This window comes from Primulina eburnea, chromosome 8 (assembly GCF_022965805.1).
Source record: "Primulina eburnea isolate SZY01 chromosome 8, ASM2296580v1, whole genome shotgun sequence".
Classification (NCBI taxonomy): domain Eukaryota; kingdom Viridiplantae; phylum Streptophyta; class Magnoliopsida; order Lamiales; family Gesneriaceae; genus Primulina; species Primulina eburnea.
This window is the reverse complement of record NC_133108.1, coordinates 1615232-1634880: the sequence shown is the minus strand read 5'-3', so window position 1 is coordinate 1634880 and position 19649 is coordinate 1615232. Positions and strand designations below refer to the sequence as shown.

At 35.6% G+C, this 19649-nt stretch overlaps 4 protein-coding genes across 10 annotated transcripts; 1 reads left to right on the top strand and 3 right to left on the bottom strand.

Moving 5' to 3' along the window:
• Positions 1-1363: 1363 nt before the first annotated feature.
• Positions 1364-6258, bottom strand: LOC140838274 (pyridoxal kinase-like). Of its 4 annotated transcripts, none has more exons than XM_073204445.1 (14): positions 6098-6258; positions 5911-6013; positions 5721-5829; positions 5382-5475; positions 5138-5242; positions 4736-4819; positions 3922-3995; positions 3215-3279; positions 2859-2922; positions 2523-2588; positions 2223-2279; positions 1965-2009; positions 1832-1885; positions 1364-1604 (listed from the first exon to the last, which is right to left on the bottom strand). In XM_073204445.1, the coding sequence occupies exons 2-14, from the start codon at positions 6000-6002 to the stop codon at positions 1464-1466; spliced, it is 1050 nt and encodes a 349-aa protein (XP_073060546.1). In that variant the 5' UTR covers positions 6003-6013; positions 6098-6258; the 3' UTR covers positions 1364-1463. The 4 variants fall into 4 exon arrangements, with proteins under 4 accessions (XP_073060546.1, XP_073060547.1, XP_073060548.1 ...); XM_073204446.1 differs by having other exon boundaries at positions 5956-6013; XM_073204447.1 differs by having other exon boundaries at positions 5721-5866; positions 5956-6013; positions 6098-6247.
• Positions 6259-7588: 1330 nt separating this feature from the next.
• On the bottom strand, positions 7589-11916 carry LOC140838272 (uncharacterized). Of its 4 annotated transcripts, none has more exons than XR_012119561.1 (3): positions 10596-11916; positions 9910-10074; positions 7589-9770 (listed from the first exon to the last, which is right to left on the bottom strand). XR_012119561.1 is itself a non-coding variant. In XM_073204444.1 (2 exons), the coding sequence occupies exons 1-2, from the start codon at positions 11759-11761 to the stop codon at positions 10059-10061; spliced, it is 1182 nt and encodes a 393-aa protein (XP_073060545.1). In that variant the 5' UTR covers positions 11762-11916; the 3' UTR covers positions 7589-10058. The 4 variants fall into 4 exon arrangements, 1 of the variants encoding a protein (XP_073060545.1); XR_012119562.1 differs by having other exon boundaries at positions 7595-8878; XR_012119563.1 differs by having other exon boundaries at positions 7598-8578.
• LOC140837899 (uncharacterized protein At1g66480-like) lies at positions 7795-8292 on the top strand. The gene has a single exon (XM_073203977.1). It carries the CDS (start codon positions 7795-7797, stop codon positions 8290-8292), a length of 498 nt encoding a protein of 165 aa, XP_073060078.1.
• A 4552-nt stretch (positions 11917-16468) lies between the features above and the next one.
• LOC140837897 (transcription factor RHD6) lies at positions 16469-19438 on the bottom strand. Its single transcript, XM_073203975.1, is given in 6 exon segments — positions 16469-16564; positions 17958-18023; positions 18395-18460; positions 18651-18677; positions 18680-18751; positions 19140-19438. Coding segments are annotated over 6 exon segments (588 nt in total). The 5' UTR covers positions 19401-19438.
• Positions 19439-19649: the final 211 nt, after the last annotated feature.

Genomic DNA, 19649 nt, shown 5'->3' with positions numbered 1-19649 from the left:
CTTATATGGAGAGATTTGTAAATCTTTAAAGAAAAAGGTAAAGTTTTTTAAATTTGAAAATAACTTTAGGAAGTTAAATACCGAATAAAATATAATTGTCTTGTCCTTACCCCCCAAAAAAATTTATATGATTATAAATTTTTTTATCACGAGTTAGTGCTTCGGGATTAAAGAATGGTGTTTTTTTAATAAAAAAATTTCTTTTATAGATTGGAAGAATTGAAGGAATCTTAATTTTTTATTTGAAAAACAATTTTTTGATATAAATTTAATTATTTAAATATACCAAATCTTCAATTGCTAAGCTGACCCATAACATTCCACAGCTGAAAGGTTGCGGTGTGATGTAATTGTTAAAGAAGCAAGTGGGACGCCATCATTCGACATTGTCACATGAAAATGCTGCCAGGAATCAACGCTACTTAGCTTTGGCCAAACGATTCAACTATAGCACCTTCCTCCATTTGACCACTCTGATACTCCCTAATATTTTTCAGAAAGATGCAATTCACTTTATTTTATATCTATATAATAATTATTATTATTATATTAAATTTAACATGAAACTTTATTAACTACGTACTATGTTATATTATGATCTTACAAATTACATACATAAATTTTAAAACAATTATGAACTTTATTCCAATGAAATGACAAAAGAATCGATTTTAGTTAAAATCTCAATTGTGTGGATTATTTAGTTAGATAAAAATCTATCCTCCGAGGATTTTGGTTATGCTGCTAGCAGAGTAGCCTTGGCAGTGGGCTGTCGAGCGAGGCGGACAGTGCCCCAACAGATCTGAGCCGTTGTTTTAAAGAATTGGTGGACACTGCATATGAATTGGTGGACCCTACATTATGTGGTTAAAATTGGACTTTTGATCTTCTTATGGGACAATGTCCCACAAGGTAGGGTGAAATATTCCTTCCGTCGAGCGATATTCCACTGCAAAAGACAGTGGAGCAGTGGCGGCAGTAATTGAACGCGTTCTCAGTCATTGGAAGCATGGTAAAAAAAGAAGGGTAAATCAGTCGCAAATCAATCCTCGTTTTACCATAACAAAGTAACAACTCAATGTGCTAATGTTTTATGAAGGACGAGAGGACATTTTCTTGTAAAAAATGCTACCTAATGATAAGAATATACTCTTAATTAGCAATATCGTGTATTTCAAAGCTTCTAAATACAGTGGATTGAATTCTAATTGTTAGAAGTTTGATATAAAATTAATGATCGTACAAAAGATGTGAAAAGTTGGAGAGCTTCATTTTCAGAGGTTTGATGAGTTGGAGTGTTTGGAAGGCGAAATTTGAAATACTATTGCTCGCACGTTCCAAGTATGCAAAAATGAAACCACCATAAAAATTGAGATAGAAATTATTCTTCCCTTCTGGATTGAAAAAATATTGGAATTATTGGTCAGAATCAATAATAAGCACATAACAATGCAATAATAATATCACTTGTATGTCTCAGCTGTGTAATTGATTTTCGGGTTGCGAATGTCATCTTGACTCTGAATCAGACGAATCTCCAAACTACTAGTCTCGCAATCATGTCCAGCCCTTTTATAGTCATTTAGTGTCCTAGCCAGAAGCGCCTGTGCCACAGAAAAAGGTCTTAGACGAGTCTACCTCAGGCGATGCTTCTCTTTCTTTATTATTACTAGCTAAAGAAAGAGATCTTGTTACAATATTGGTGGTTCACTACTGTTGTTGAGCTTTTAAACACCATATATCTGAAATTTCCATTCAGAATAATGTCCAATATGATGAATCACGGTCCCAGTTGCATAACGATAGCATGATGCCTACACGATAAAAATACCTGCAAGCTTGATACAGAGAACTCTGCTGCTTTGTCAAGATTGTCGGGATATTTCTGCATAAAAGGAGAAAAAAATCAATTCTGCCTATGACAATGAGTAAAAAGACCCAAGTTAAGTTTCGTCTAGCATTACATTGCTCCATCCAAGTAACAGGGCAGTCATTAGATCTCCAGTTCCCTGCAAGCAACATATGAATAAATAAATAGTTAGTAAGCGAAACAGAGAGGAGAGTACTCATGTGGAGCCCTGAAATGAGGAATCGTAAACCCAATATAGCATAACAAGAAAATATCTAGAAAATCAATAATGACAATATTTTAACAAAAAATCGAAATTTAGAGAAGATAAAGAAGGTTCGTTGAGGAAAAGTAGAAAGTTTCAACTGCATACCGTGAAATAAACAGGAATCTTGGGAATCAAAATCCTAAACTGTGCAGGAGGTTGACCCTGTCATCATCAAAGCTTAATTGAATAAAAAAGATTTGCACACATAAAACCAAAACAATGAATTACCATACCACAAGTTGAACGGAATGGAGTAAGAATTACAAAATAAACATTCAATAAAGTTCAAAGGGCACAGAACAGCAGTTGGGGTATGGTTTCAAGGGAAATAAGTTATTCCAACAAATGTGTCTTGCATGCACAAGAGAAAAAAGAACGCTTGGCAAGAGTTGTACATTTCCTTACCTTTTCTTTCTGATGACTGCCAATCAGAAGAAGATTCCCGTCTATATTGATGCTTGTTATGACAACCTAAAATACAACGTTACGTTCCGATATCATAATCAATCTTATTAAATCAAGCAGATTTCAACTTGGCTGGTAAATGTTGCCATTAACCAAGCAATGACTTGATGCTCCGTTTTAATACTAATGCTGCCGTTAAGTTCGGTCTGTTGCACTCTGAAGTTCTCATGGAAATAAAGGAAGCAAATATCAAGACAAGGATAGACCCTTTATCTGGAAACGATGCTTTAAAACCCAATAAACTAAATTCTCTCGGAGTTAAGAAACACGTTAAACCTTTGATGGTCCAGCAGTATGAAGGATGTTGCAAGCTTCTCTGCCATCTTGTTCAGATACAATCCTGATAAGTATAACAAATGAAGGGGCAAATTAGAGAACAATTCAATGGCCAGACAGAGAGGGGAAAACAAAAATTAGTACAGTTCATCAACCCTGTCCCGATATTCAGCCATTTACATGTGCTTAGAATAAGTAGTTCTTCTATCACAAATAAGGGTGCAGTTGAGAAACTCCATTTCGCATATTCTTTAGTAACAAAATTTCATCCCGTTAAATCAAATTCGAGATATCAGAAATCAGATGAAATCCAAGACTAGCAGACACTCTGCTAAAAAAACTCAATTGATTAGTACCTGAAACCTGTTAAGAGTTCAGCCTCAAATTGATTAGGACTCAACATCGAAGCAACTGGGACAACCTAACCAAAAAGGGAACTAAATAAGTTACCATTACTATGTCATATCAGTGAACAAAAGATATAGCAATTTAAGTAATAAACGACTTATTTGACAGGAATCAAAATCCTTTTTCTCCTGCTCAATTTCCCACTTACAGTATTGAGCATCACCCATGTCAGATATAAGGAACAACATGCATAATCTGTAAGTTTTCATTTTATGACAAAAATGGTCTAGAATATAAATGTTTTAAGTTGAAGCCATAAAAATTTTTCAAAGCACCCAGTTCAATATCAGGCATCAGAACTTGGCTTGTCCAATTTCCTTACATGGATTGATATTAATATTGTCCAAAAAGAGACTTCAAATGTTCCATTTGAAATAGTTAAACAATTTTTCTCAAACAAAACATAATTAATTACTCAAAAGTCATGGATGGTTATTTACCTAAAAATTTCATTTTATATATTTTTTTTTAAGTTTATCATCAACCCACACTAAATTACAGAATCTGAAATGTAGGAATTAGACGAGTTGACGTAAAAGATGACTGACAGATTTTATAATGGTCATATGACCAGGTTGATGCCTGGATGGAATTAATAATTCTTATGCAAATTAAAAATAAAAAAATCTAGTTCCAAAGTAGACCACAAAAATACCTTCTCTCGATATACCGATACCAATTCTTGAGGGACATAAAGCTTTCCTTCATCACCCATCACTGGATCACAAACTGAAAACAAAGGTTTGTTCATTAAAATATATCCAATTTTATTTCTAAACCTAATTCACATCTAGAGTTGAAACTTATGAGTCATGATCGTGAACACCAATGTACAAAGAGTCCCCATACAGACACCAGTCCAATACAGTGGGAAAAATTATAATGAAAAGCACAAAGAATCATCCATGATTCTGAAGAAAACAGTCGATAATATAGTTATTAAACGCACAATGTGTATTACATCGCACGTGTGCAAGGATCCTAGGCTCAAAGTAAGCCAAGGTGTAAGCCTTATCGGAGTGGGGCATGCATGTCTAATAAAGATAATTTGGATATGGGAAGAAAATTAATGCCCTATAGCATCTAATATATAATTTGTAAGGGATTGAATGGTAACACAACAAATATTCTTCAGAGCTCAAGAAAATACGAATTAAGATGGATCACATTTAAAACATACAATAATCTCATGTAAGGCATGCTTAAAACGCGCCTTGAGAATTTAAGATGCCCCAAGTTGCATGCTTCAAGCCCAAGGTGTGTGCATCAAAGATGTGTACCAGGGCATGACTTTAAGGTCAAAGTCAAAGGCAAAGGCAAAGGCATCACTGCCCCTCGAGCCCGGATGCATGCCTTGTGGGCTTTTAATAATTATAGCAGACAACCACTGCAGTGGAACGAGGACTCAATAAATTTTTCCGTACTCAGCATAAATGACAAAAGTTAACAGCACAGTAACTTTCACTTACCAAATACAAGTCCAGGGTTGATAGACCTAAGCTTCTCGACAACTTTTAGCACTGTGTTTAAGAAGGAGACTGAACCTATGTAACCTACAGTATGCAAATAATCATTGACATGAACATTATTTCAGAGTAGGAAAAAAATGAAACACTAAAACAAGTTAAAAACAGAAAGAACTGAAAATTTATCAGAAACAATTAAAGATTCATATTGAAATGGAAACAAGCATCTGCGATAACTACAAACATAATATAATGAAAAAGGTTTATACTATCAACATTCCATTTCCTGTCAATTATATCTTGCGTAAACTTAAATGATGAACGCTCCACAGTTAAAAGCCAAAGTTACACAAGAATAAATCAGCTAGTTCTCTATGGACAAAATAACAGTTGTTAATAAGAAACCTGTCAGTAGATGTGTATAATACAATAATTTATTAGCTTCCAGGCCCTCTATTAAATCCCAGAGTTGATCTCCATTCAAAACCTGACCCTTAAAAGTAGGATAACCTGCAAAAACTCAAGTTTACTTAACAACGAGGTGAACGAATTTGTGTGATTGACAAGCACAAACATGCACATCTTCACAAAGGCTGATGCACCATGTTTCAGGTCTCAGACTATTAATGAGGAGGTATAAGCATCATGCCTGTATGGTTTGAGAATTGTACAGAATTGATTGGATCAACATCATAGCCGAGTAACTGCAGAGGAAAGACGGCTGATTTGTTCCCCACATACCCCTACTTTATAGAATAATACAATAAGCGCTACTGTACGGGAGCTCAAAACCTTCAAACATCAATTCTGGTAGCATATGAATAAAAATGATAGCAAATCATTCCCAAAAGACGCAGAGTAAAAACTTTTACAGTAGCCAAAATCAAATCTCAACTGTAAAACAATAGTCCCCAGCAATGCAGTAAAACATCACTAAAAAATAACGAGGGCCAAACAGATACAAAATTAGACTAAGGAAAATAAAAACCTGAACAGTGTGAGACTGGATAGAGAGAACCCGACCAGTATCAGACGGCAAGACTAAAGCGAGAATGGGTGGAGATGCCATCCCGCACTTCTTTATGCTCCCTACCGACCTAATATCATCATTCAAAAGACCTTAATCACAATCACCTAAAGAAAAAGTATTTACGATCATACATGAGCAAAAGCACTACCGCTGTGTGATAAACAGAAAAACTTCAACTGAAACATAAAGATACCGAATTGGTCTGGGTGGAAATCTAGCAATGAGTGGAATCTTTAGCATAAAGCAATAAACTGCAAAATAATAACATTCATTAGATGCGTACAAATACTAGTCCCCGAGCATATCTCCTGGTCGAACAATACAACGAGTATTACCCAAAAGAGGAAGAAATTTCTGTAACCCTCGGATGGCCGTCTCATTCCGGACCCCTAAATGCAGGACTGGGGATGTCAATACGGGAATTGAACGCCGAATTCAGATAACCATCACCATCAATAAGGTCAAATGCAAATCAATTCAGTCTTGTTTTACATAAATTTCCTTTTATTTTTCAATACTTTTTTTCTTTTTATCAATACCATTAACGGATTTTAATAACAAAAGTAAATTAACACAATATTTTGATTTATATAAGAGTGAGTCCCGTCTCACGGATCTTAATTCGTGAGACCGGTCAAACCTACCCATATTCACAATAAAAAGTAATATTCTTAGCATAAAAAGTAATACTTTTCATGGATGATCTAAATAAGATATACGTCTCACAAATACAACCCGTGAGACCGTCTCACACAAGTTTTTGCCTTTATATAATATATTAATATGATATATTTCATGATATTCAATAAAGAAAGTTCACAAAATTTATAAAATATAAAATAAAACTTGAGGAAGCTTTCAAATTCCAAAGAAGAGACACAAATTTAGGTGTGGCAGTTTTATAGGTCGTATTTTGTGAGATATATATCGTATTTGGGCCATTCATGAAAAAAATTTATTTTTCATATTAAAAATATTACTTTTTATTGTGAATATCAGTAGGATTAACATGTCTCACATATAAAGATCAAGGCAAATCTTGTGTGAGACGGTCTCACGGGTCGTATTTGTGAGACAGATATCTTATTTGGGTTATCCATAAAAAATATTATTTTTTATGTTAAGAGTACTACTTTTTATTATGAATATGAGTATAGTTGATTCGTCTCACAGATTAAGATCCGTGAGACACTCAAAGAGCAAAAGAAAATTTGGAGAAATGTGCCAATTCGTTCATAGATATTGTTAACCTTAAAATATCGACCATGTAGTAATATCTGAAAAATCCCACATCTTTAAAAACCAACTTTCTTCAATTCTCGGTTCGCCACTCGCCATCAAAAAGCAAAAAAAAAGTCACACCTGTCGTCTACCTTTTGTTCTGACGGCAAGAAAAGTAGAAACTAAAATGTAATAACTCAATTCAATCATATTAAATCATGAAATCAAAATTGGTTTTTATTATTTTATGTTATTAAAAATTTAAAATAAATTGGCTTTTATTGGATTTTTCGGGTATCAAATATAACCCATTAATTTGGCTCGATTTTCTTCATGTTTGCAAAATTGAATACATCAAACAAATAATAAATTCTTAGTGGAAAATCTTTTTTCTTACGTATTTAAGCTTGATGATTATTTTCTGATTAGTTGATTTTTATGTAAATTTGGTTTGATTAGTTCAATTATAATGTGAATTCAGTTAAATCATTATTTGATAAATTCGTTTGATTGACGATAGCCACAGCGCACGCAAACATCATCCACTCCTTTCTTCAAAAGGGATTTCTCCTCACTGCCACTAATCTTCCCACTTTATTTTAACCGTATTATCTAATCTCAATGGAAGATATATTTTAATCAAATGCCACTTATTCACAAATCAACTCCCTCACGTAAAAAAAATCAAGTTGATCACAAATACATATAGTATGTAATCTATGCTATAAAACAGGGGATGGACTCTGTTTCTTGAAATTTTCTTCAGAATAGTGGCCCCTTGAAATCTTTTTGGAACAGTAGTAGTTAGGCCATGGGGAACAACATAGGAGGAAGGAAAAAGGCAAAGATAATGAAAATTGACGGCGAAATTTTCAAGATAAAGACGCCTGCAACTGCCATGGATGTGCTCAAGGATTATTCTTCGAGTTACGTATTACTTGAATCAGAGTCCGTAAAAAGGTATGGAATCCGGGCTCCTAAGTTACAACCGGAAGAGGAGCTTAAGCCCAAAAAGATTTATTTTCTTGTGGAAATGCCCGAGTTTCCTCTTGAAACGATGGGCATAACTCGAAGGTCGAGATCTGCAGTGCATATGGGTGGTGCAGAAGAGCGGCTGAAGCGTATGATGTTGAGAGAAAGATCCAACTCCTATATTTCACGTTTGCATTCTGGGTCGGTTCGGGTTAAGATGAGGTTGCCGAGGGCTGAGATTGGAAAGTTGATGGAAGAGAGTAGGAATGAAGAGGATGTGGCTGACAGAGTTCTTGAACTTTGTTTGAAAAGATGCAGAGAAGAGGAAGCCCGATAGTGTATTCAGGTTATTCCGGTTTTCAAGTTCAAAAACGGGTTCACCCAATGGTTGATATTTCAGTTATTTCTGTTAGCCACAAGAATCTGTGTTGAGTTTCAGTTGTTGGTAGTTTTTCAGTTATTTCTCGGTTTGGTATATACGGACAAAGGTGCCCAGAACTGCAAGGATCATAAGCCAAGAAATCAGACTTGCTGTAAATTTTGATGATCGAGACTTCGTTGACATTTTGTGCTGCTGATGATGTCTGCACTAGATTGGACTTTCGAACAAGTCATTCTCATTCCTGCAAGTTGCGAGAGCATAGAACACAAAACTGGTCATATTTCAAGAATTGATCCAATCCGGGTGATCCTGCAGGCTTATTTTGCACTTTTTAAATACAAAATATATATATATACACTAAAGCTTGTGTATAAATTTCTACTTAAATTTTGTCTTATTCAAAAGATATTATATCATATCTCTTCTAGTAGTCATCTTTCACATGCCGTGAAATTCTATCTGGAGTCTTTCAAATAATGCTCAATACTCGTACGCTTCCTGACACAAATGGATTATGGGTGAGGATTGCCCCCGAAAAACCCTACATAGCATGGATAGTAATAATCGTAAGATAAGTTACTGTTATATAACAATAACAGAGATGTGCCACGATATGTTGATAAGAAAATGGGATTCTGTTGCCTCTTTCCCCTTCGTTGCATTTTCATTTCACCCCCAACCTGTCGCTTTCTGCCTTCTTTCTCCTTTTACCCCAAAAGATCAAGAACGAATCCCTATAAGAAACTAGGAGTCTCCCTTTCTAAGCAATGGGATTTGGTTTTTTCACCATGCCTATATGCGTCTTCAATGGGGGAAATTTTCTTGTGGTCCACGCTTCATATTATTACAAGTACATGTGTGTGTCATCTACTCCTAGATATTTTGCTAGTGGTATAAACATATGTCACTCATTGATCGATTCAATCTGATTTCGAAGGATTGCCATACTTATTTGAACAAATAATTGAGCTTACCAACTATAGACCAGATGGGACTAAAAAATATTAAGTTGAGATTCTGCTCAAAAAATGAGAAATTTTACAGATGGGCATGAGCGTTGATTGGTACCATGTCGATTGATAATTTTCTCTCCCACAAGAATTTGGAGATTCAATGTTTAAATTCAACCTCTAGAAATAGTTGGTAGAAGAATACAGTCAGGCTTCACTTCTAAGTTCTAATGCGTCAGGAAGTGATGAATTGCCTCAAGAGTCGGACAGAACATGATTATAGAATGGTTATGGATTTCTTGACAATTAATTCTCATAATATAGAATAGCCTCGTTTTACATTGAGTTAAGATTAAAATCTTAAAAAGTCACAGGAGATAGATATGCCATAGAAAGCAGCAGGAAACATGCATCTCTTTACCAGTTCTCAACTTTACTCATATCATACAGATCCAGCTTCAAGCCTCATCTACATATATGTACCTTTCACATCCAAATTTCCTCATTACTCAATATATTTGATGTAGCCCAGTTCACAGTAACAATGGCAAGATAATGTAGCATATACTTAAAGAGACCATAGCACAGAGTGACACAAACCATACAAGAAATTTAGTATTACCGCAAAATTTTTGAGGTTAGGCTCACCGCCGCACTCAGCCACCGATGCATCAGTTGCTGCACCTCACACCGGTGTCACATCTTCTACCTCTAGCAAAAGGGTCTGCTGCCACCTAGATTACCTGATATGCTTTGAAATCATTGATATTGTTATATTACACCTTTTCTACACAAAGCCAAGAAAGCAAACTCGTCCTTTGCATTTAAGATCAACTAGATATATCACTAGGAATTTGAAGTATAATACTAATGCATCTGCATTCTTTCTGCTCAAATGCATGCACAAAGGGGGATATACAGAGACATGACAATGAGATGCAACATCACTTGCTGAAATATCCAAAGAGCCAGCTGCTTAACGATTTATAACTCCAAATAAACTATATGATTATATGTGATTGTTCCACACATAGTTTGCTTTCCAGCACGTATCAACAATAGCACAGCATTACGACAGAAACTAAGACAGATGGGGGCACGCTACTATTATTTCAAAATAGTATTTACATCCACACGCAGGAGTTTAATCAAAGAATTTTCATTTACTAGAACCGAGATTTACAACAGTTTCAATACAAAAGCAATATAGCATTTATATTGCAGTGCTTATCATTTAATCACATGCCTCAACGTTAATCACACGCCTCAACTACAAGAATCATGTGTGTAAAAAGGGTTAGAGTTTACAAAAAATGGGAGGGCGAGGTTGAATCTGGCTTCCCATCACCACCCAACCCACCAGGATGCTGTAAATTCTGCAAAACCTGTGGAGGTAGAGGTATACTCCCCAATCCACCTCCCAAACCATCACTTGTCGACCCAAAGAACTGACATACAAGCCTAGCCATTACACCAAGAATCTGCATTTGATTCTGGCAAAAATCAGCATGTACTTGTAAAATCTGTTTCTCATGTGCCATTTGCATTCCAACCATTCTCTCCCTCCATTTCATCTCTTCTTCCTCCCATTTCTCCTCCCATTTCATCCTCCGCCTCTTCTCCTCATCAAATTCCCTCTCCAAAAAGCTCCTATTTTCAAAATCCCTCTTCGCCAATGATATGGAAGTTTCTTCAAACTCCATATCGTTTCTGTAACTTTGCTCCTCCCTCCCCTTAAACCTCTTCTCCCTCTTCATATAACTCTCTTTCATTAAAGTCTCTTTCTCCATAAACATTTCCTCTCTACCCCACTCTCTATCCCTCCTCTTTTCTTCCCTGTAACAAATCATATTCCTTAACTCCAGAACTTTAGTACACACAATCTTTAAATTTTGCCTTTTAAAACCTTTAACCAAATCTTGATTCCCCATTCCTTTCCCCATCTCCTCACCCTCATCACTAGCACCTAAATCAACCCTTTCTTCTTCCTCCTCTTCCTCATCCAGTTCAACTTCATCGTCAATCTCCTCACTCTCAATACCATATCCCAGAATATCAGAAACACCCTCTTCACCAAATTTCTTCACCAGTCCCCCGTTAGCAAAATCTTTCACACCAATATCAGGTGATAATTCAATGTCTCCAAACACTTCCTTGTACTTTAAAAAATTTTCCCAATGAATTTCCCCATCACCCCAATTGAACTCGTTGCTAGAATTGATTCTGATCTTCTGCTTCACTCCCAGATACTGGTGCCGCATATTTTGCACCTTGATTGATACATCACGCCAAGACCACTTGAAAGGGAAGGTGATTGGATCCTGAAGATGGTGCAGAGAGTTAACGTGTTCGGAAATTGGCTTGAATTTTTTCTCCCGGGTCTTGAGCTTGGATAGCGTGCCGGAGTTGAGGAGCTCGGAATATTTTGACAGTAGAGTTTGTTCTTCCAGCTCAGACCACTTCTTGCGCTTCATGCTATGTTGTTTTTGTCGGATAAGAGGTGGACAGGCGGCGGTGGAGAAATGGAATATCTTTTGGGCGATTGAGGTAGGAGGAAGACGTGCGTTCGGACAAGAAACCTAATTGCGTGTTCCAGTCCTCCATAATTTTTTTAGATTTTTTTTTTTTAAAAAATATTGATGCACTATCCTCGAAATAACTAGTTAATTTCTAATTGCTTCTTCTTTCAGAGCTTTCCTAATTCTCAAAATTTAATATTAAAAAAAATCTCTCTCAACATTTGCTTAAGACTGTAAAAACGAGATAAACTATATATGCACGATCCCTTGTAATTCGGTCCTAAACAAGTTGAGATGTGTAGCGCTCTTGTGGTCATGGTTTACGATGTTTGGAATGCGAATAACATAGTTATGTTTTGAAAATGAAAAGCCCGACGTAGAAGTAATATTCAAAAAGATCAAGATCTTAAACTTTCGTTGTATTCTTAGTATCATAACTATTGTAAAAACTTTTTGTAGTAAGATATTCGGTAGAGGTATTTGTTATGATACTAGTCTTCTGGGATGTTCGGTTTAGTTACGAATATACTATCTTTTTACGTTTATCAACGAAACTAATTTCATTAAAAAACACTATATGCGAAGAATGTGTTTCATCACTACATATTCTTCCATTTTTTTAAAAAATATGTGTATATCGATGGTGCGCGTAAGAACATGATAAAGTTGAAATATTTCTCATACTTCACCACCACATGTACATCATTTCTCATTTAACCATGGAAGATTGGCCTCCGTTGATATCTCCATCCCAATTAAAGCCACACGATGACTCAAACTAACAGCCCTTGACCCAGCAGGGCTAAGTAGTGAAAGTTACACATTCCTTTAAACTTTGGCAAAAACTCGTGTGAAACGATCTCACTGGTCGTATTTTGTGAGACAGATTTCTTATTTGAGTCATCCATAAAAAAATATTACTTTTTATGCTAAGAGTATTATTTTTTATTGTGAATATCGGTAAAGTTGACCCATCTCACAGATAAAATTCGTGAGATCGTCTCATAAAAGACTTACTCTTAAACTTTTGTTAGCAAGAGACTTGTTAAAATTGGGTCTCAAATTCAGAATTTCATCCAAAATCTGGGATTTTGGTGTGAGATGGCCTGTAAGCCATCAACCCTCTTTAGTTAACTGTAATCGATAAGATTCATCTTATACCATGAGTACGTGGTAGGCTTCAAATTTTATGTCCCAAAAGATATTTCAAATATCTCATTTGTTTAAATTCTAAATGTATGCATTTTGATCAAAATATTTATATCATTTATGAATTGTTGAAAATACAAAATTAAAGCATCATTTATTAGAATATGATGTCCGAACTGCAATCACCGTAACACCCAAAAACAAAACAAAAAAGCCCAAAACAATTCATTTGCATTCTACTTGAACACCTCTCCCCATCCTCTCCCTCTTACAATTTCTTTACATTGTTCAAAAATTCAATGCAATCCTATAAATGGACTCAAACATTACTGATCACTGTTCTCATTTCCCAACTATATATTTTGAACACCACAAGCGACACAGTTTCTGCAAATATGGATGAAATTCTTGATCCAAGTGTCAAGTGTGGAGAATGCCCTTGTGGGAATCCATGCAGCCAGCCGCCACCAACGCCACCTCCTCCACCGCCGCCACCAACGTCACCTCCTCCACCGCCGCCAAGGTACGTATACACAACCGCGTTAAACCCACCACCTCCGCCCAGCTTTAATTATTTGGCAGGTCCTCCTGGAAGTTTTTATCCACTTGATCCATTATATTCAATAAACGCTGCGCAAAAGTATTCGATGGAAGTAAGGGTGATTCTTGTGTTAGTGTGTGCAGTCCTTCAAGCTCTAATGTAAAAAGTTTACTTACAATTATTCAAAATTATATATGGAATGGTCATATGATCCATTAATTATGTTTTTATTTTCTGTCAACGAACAATCACTTTCTGTAAAGTTTAGATAAATGGTAAAAATGCTTGATAATTTACTTTTAGTTATTTAAATTGAGTCCGAGATGCCTAAATTCTCTTCTTATTTTTCTAACAAGAAAAAAAAATTAAATATGAGAAATTATGCTACTACAAAATTTAAATAATTGAATTTCAGTCTAAATATCTCTGTTAACCGTGGACTTTGGCTCTTGTTCTTCCGATATCAAGTCCAAAAAAATGTATTGGCGACTCATACCGAGGATAGGCGTAGGAAATTCAAGAAACGAAAGATTATATATACTGTCCATCATCCTGCCAAAATTTGCTACTTACTCTGCTTGCTACTTGTACCATGTCAGATACAAAATAATTGCAGTACATCTCGACATTGACACGAGTGTATGTAATTTCCCCAATTAATTATATAGGCTTTTTGGGTGTAAAGGGTCCACGAATCCACATCACAACATTAATTACCTACACCAAATGTATTGCTAGAAAAGAAGGAATTGCCGACATTCATGAATTATGGGTACACGGACTTAATTACCAGTTACCTGATAGCCCATTCTAGAGGCTTGAACTGGCACTTATACTGTATCACTTCTTTACCATTTTGATGGAACTTCACCAACAAGACCATCTATGTATCAATTAATCAGCAGGAGCTCGTCGTACAATCGCCCTTTTCTGCAAGTTCCGTAACTTTGCTCCTTGTCAACAAGTACTTGTTTTGCTTTTTCCAAATGATTCCTGACCTTAATATTTTCAAGCGTATCCCGGTTTCATCTCAGATCTTGCATGAGTATCGGTCAACAGAATCTGAGCTACGTTTAGTTCAGGGATCATGATTCATGCATTCCTTTTCCATGAGTTGTTTCTCTATACTCGGATATATAGATCAGTCGGAAGACTTTGAACCGAGCCACTCTCGAGTATTATAAGGGTTAATTAATATAATTAATGTACTTTGGGGGATACCGTGCATCTTTTTTCGAAAGATATGCATGGATTATATGTACGTACGTATATATGTTTTTAAAATTCATTCTCCCTTTGGTCAGGGTGGCTGGTAAATATTGTCGAAGAAAGAACCCTTTTCAAATTGCTTTATCCTCAATCGAAGATATTTATAAAGCATTCATGAGAATCACAATCAAGAATATCTTCGAATCAAGAAAAGAAAACAGAACCCATTTCTTGAAGAGATCAGAGATCATAAGCCAATGTGAATTGCCCAAATAAGAAAGGAAAAGAAAACGAAAGCACCCGCGGCCATTTTGCAACCCAATCAATTATCTGAAAACCAAGCCAAAAAAATCCACGACACAAGATGAAACATGCATTCACTTGTTTAGGAATTCTTTGCAAGCCAATTTAATGGGAAATTTAAATAAGAGTTATCAATTTTTATTTTTCCCAACGTGGAATACCGACTCTTCAAGTTCCAAATGAACTTAAATCAGTCGGTCCATTTTATTTATTCATCGATCGATTGATTCCTCCTCCAAGATTTGCTTCAAAAAATTAAACATATATATAATCCACACAAACGCACGTAGCTCGTTGCACGTGCGAACGCGAGCATGGAGAAAAACTACAATTAACTAAAGGGGCTTTTATTTTATTACATTAAACAACGTTGTGCGCACAATTACGTGTACACGTGGGTGATTCATTTTATCACAATTAGTGGCAAGAAATATATATAGTTAAATAATGACATCCATTATTTAACTATAGCACACGACATGACAAGCATTCGATGATTGGTGATATACAATTTCCGATGAAAATTTTCAAATGTTTTCACGCTGTTCTAGATCAGACACATAAGCTTCTAGTTATTGAAATGAAGTCAACGGACACTCCTATATTATATATTGTAAAAACTTGTGTGAGACGGTCTCACGGGTTATATTTTGTGAGACCGGTCTTTATTTGGGTAATTTATGAAAAAGTATTGCTTTTTATGCTAAGAGTCTTACTTTTTATGGTGAATATGAGTAGGGTTGACCCGTCTCACGGATCTCACAGATTGAGATCCGTGAGACGGTCTCACATGATACCTACTCATTATATATATATATATACATACAATAAATTTACACCAAACATACTCACCGTTACGTATTCGTGAACATTTATAATAGATTTCAAATTCATAGAAGTTGAGTTTGGATTGTGGATTTAGATTTGATTTGATGGGATATTTGAAAGATGAACTTAAAATGATTTCATATCGGAGAGAATTTAAAATCATCCAAAAGACTCAAAAAATAACTTTTTTGAGATTTGAATTCCACTGTTAAGTGAAATTTGTCAAACAAATCATATGAATTTGTTATTATAGATTTGAAAACTCTAATCTCAAATTCATCCATTCAAACGTCGTCGTCAGTTTGTAATAAATTATGAAATCAAATCCTTTGACGAAAATCCATCATGCAAATGCATCTGTGATGCTGCAAAGCGTAAACCTAAAATCATGCGCATAAACATCAACACAAGATTAATTATTGCAAACTGCAAAGCATGCATGGACACACACACACACACAGAGATGAATGATACATATCCCTTAATAACTTCATATTTTTTTTATTTATATTGTTCATTGTCATACATTAAACATGAGATGTAACACGGATTGAACTAGCAAATATTGGACTAATCTGGAGAATATAAAAGTTGTGTTATTATTCGTACTGATCATACATTAATCTCTTTCTTCAAGATCCAAGAATGGCATCCATGGCTTCTTTTACCTGAGAAATCTGTGGAGCTTTTCCGCCTTGTGAAGGCCAAAATTCATCAGTTGCCAAAACCTGCATGTGATACAGATATATATATATATATATATATATATATATATATATATATATATATATATATATATATATAGAAATTTCATTTCATTTTTCATGCACTACAAGAAAAATGACTTTCCGCAGCACGTCATCAACAGCGTGCATTAAAAGCACGCTGCGAATACGACTTTTCACGGCGTGCACCGACCTGTGCGCCGTTAATAGTGTTACACTTGATACTATTAACGGCGTGCTTTAAAAGCACGCTGCGGATAGTACTATCGACGGCGTGCATATAAAGCAAGCTGCGGATAGTAACTTGATACTATGAACAGCGAGCATTAAAAGCACGCTGCGGATATTACTATGGACGGCGTGCATTAAACGCACGCTGCGGATAATAATATTTGCAGCTTGCAATTTTGTGCGCTGTTAATAAATTATATAAACGACAGCTCACAATAAACGAACGCCGTTAATAAAATTATTAACGACGTGCAAGTTTATGTGTGCTGTTAAAATTAAATCATTTTTTTAAAAAAAATTCGTGTTCAGATATTAACGGCGTACATTAATCGCACGCCGTTAATAGTATTACTCACGGCATGCATATTATTAGCACGCTGCCGAAAATGAGTCCGAATTTCGATTTAAGGTCACAATTAGCGACGGTTGATCTATAACCGTCGCCGTCTTACACGATTTAAGGCCACATTTAGCGACGGGTAATCTATGACCGTCGCCGATGTAGATCGGCGACGGTTAACTGATAACCGTCGCTAAAAGAAATAAATCGGCGACGGTTTAATAAATTACCGTCGCAACAAAACGCACTCCGTTTCATTTCCTCCACACTATTTAACAACACTTAAAATTTTTCTATACTTATATGATTTTAGTTTCGATTTAGATACCTGGTTTTGTTTCCATTTTTGGTTAATTTTTTAATTTTTATTTGTTAAAATTTATTAAATTATAATTTAATTTTTTTTTATATTTACACAAAATTTAGCGACGGCTTTTATAACCGTCGCGAAGTTTTAACCGTCTTTTTTTTAAATTCCGTCGCTATTTTAGCGACGGTGTTTAATTTATAAACCGTCGCTGATAGGAGACGGTTTGATCCAAAACCGTCGCTAATATTTTGTTTTTTTATGACTAGTAACGGCGTACGCATGCACGCTGCGGAAAGTTGTATTAACAGCGTCCATATGCACGCCGTTAATAATAGTATTAACAGCGTACAATGCACGCCGCGGATAATCTTGAACTTTTAACAGCTTGTAACTTTGTAGCGTGCAATGCGCGCTGCGGAAACCTCATATGCGCGCTGCGGAAAATCATTTTTGTTGTAGTGATGCTATTAGGAAAAAAAATGATGTTGTACTATATTTAATTGCGTTATCCACACCTTCACTTGCAACTGTAGGAATTTCACGTAGCTTATTGCCTTTTCTAGCATGGTAACCAAATCAACCTGCACAGTACATACAAATTAAAGTCAATTAAAAGTATTATTAGGATTATGTTGGTCGCGGGATTGGCAAATAAACTTTGACCCTCGAAAACCGTTGTCTTTTGCTTTAAAAAAATATAATATGACAATGGTTTTCAAAAAAAACCGTTGTAAAAAATAAAAGACAACGGTTTTAGCGAAAAATTATTGTCATATGTGTTGTTGTAGACTTGTAGTGAAAGGTAAGAAGATGCAATTTTTTCATTGCAACCTCATTAATTAACTAGAAAAGATACAAATTGCCAGTCACTTATTATTTTTTCATCAATGATGATGCTAATAAACAAGATTACACCATAAAACAATTAAATAAATCAGCCTTATAATATTACCTTCGATCCGTTGGGAACGAGTTCCTGCAGTACCTTAAGCCGCTCGCTGATCCGTTCTCTTCGATTCTACAAAATAAACTCTTTAATTTACAGTACAAAATATTCCTTTCAGAACATGCCAACGGATATGAATATTCGGCTCATGCTATTATTATTGAAATATTAAGTGTTTTAGGTAATCACTATTACATTGTCTGGAGAAAAGTACTAAAAATGCCATTAAAATTTTTCCCTTGATTGTTTTTAAGAATTGAACCTTGGCTGCAATACTCAGCGGATCCTTTTTGCTGTCAACTCCGATTTTGGCTTTGTTGAAGAAACAACACATGGTTTCTTAAGTTCTTGCGCACCATCTCCCTATAATAACAAATCAATCAGTAAATACATAATCAAAATTATTCAAAAAATTAATTTATTTGAAAGACAAGTTTTTCCCCCTGCAGGAATGTATTCGATTTACCATACAGAGACGCTTATTTTTGCATGTGTCTCGCCTTCCCGGCTCTTGAATCTCTTTGTTAATTTCATTTTCCCGATCATTCAATCTCAAGGCAGCATGGTGGCAGCTGGATGTTTCCGACAGGATATTATCGGCCGCGAAGCACTTGGGAAAATTCATCCAATCTTCTTTGCTCGTCATTCTTGAATGTAATTTATTTGTCGGATTCACGTTTGTATTCAAGTAAAAGTTAAGAAATGCTCCATTATGAACAAAATTACAAAACTAGGGCTTAGAACATATAACAGAATGGGCCTCCTCATATAAATTGCAAGCAGGGACTTGAAACCCCAATCTGCTAGTTGGACCGGACACTGAAGAACAGTTGTTCATCCTGAAATTCATCTCAAGCCCGGATGCCTTTTCTGGGCTTTGGGGCCTTTGAGAAACGCTCTTCCGGAGCTCATCGTGTACGAAAATCTCCGGTAACGAAGGACCAGGGAAAAATTGCTCATGAAATGCACTAGCTTGGATTAATATATCCAAGGTTGAGTACTCGTTGTCCATTGAATGAGAATTGCGAGAAGGGATTAATTAAGCAGAGTTGAAGTTGGGGAGGTTTCAGCAATGTGGAGAGAAGACAAGGTGGTTTTTCGACCCTATATTAATACTCGAGTGGTATTTATCGTTGATCATGTTATTTCATGCACATGGAACGGGGAATTTATATATGTGAACTATTATTTAAGTATTTATGGAAATCGCACATGATGTGTGGCTTTTATTGGAAATTTGCAATCTTTTTGTACCACATTT

Coding starts and splice junctions, on each gene's coding strand:
- LOC140838272 (XM_073204444.1), bottom strand. CDS start 11,761: ATGAAGCGCAAGAAGTGGTCTGAGCTGGAAGAACAAACTCTACTGTCA.
- LOC140837899 (XM_073203977.1), top strand. CDS start 7,795: ATGGGGAACAACATAGGAGGAAGGAAAAAGGCAAAGATAATGAAAATT.
- LOC140838274 (XM_073204445.1), bottom strand. CDS start 6,002: ATGCTAAAGATTCCACTCATTGCTAGATTTCCACCCAGACCAATTCGG. Junction 3,280..3,921: donor TATCGGTATATCGAGAGAAG/GTATTTTTGTGG, acceptor CTTTTTGGTTAG/GTTGTCCCAGTTGCTTCGAT. Junction 1,605..1,831: donor TCTCTGTATCAAGCTTGCAG/GTATTTTTATCG, acceptor TCTGTGGCACAG/GCGCTTCTGGCTAGGACACT.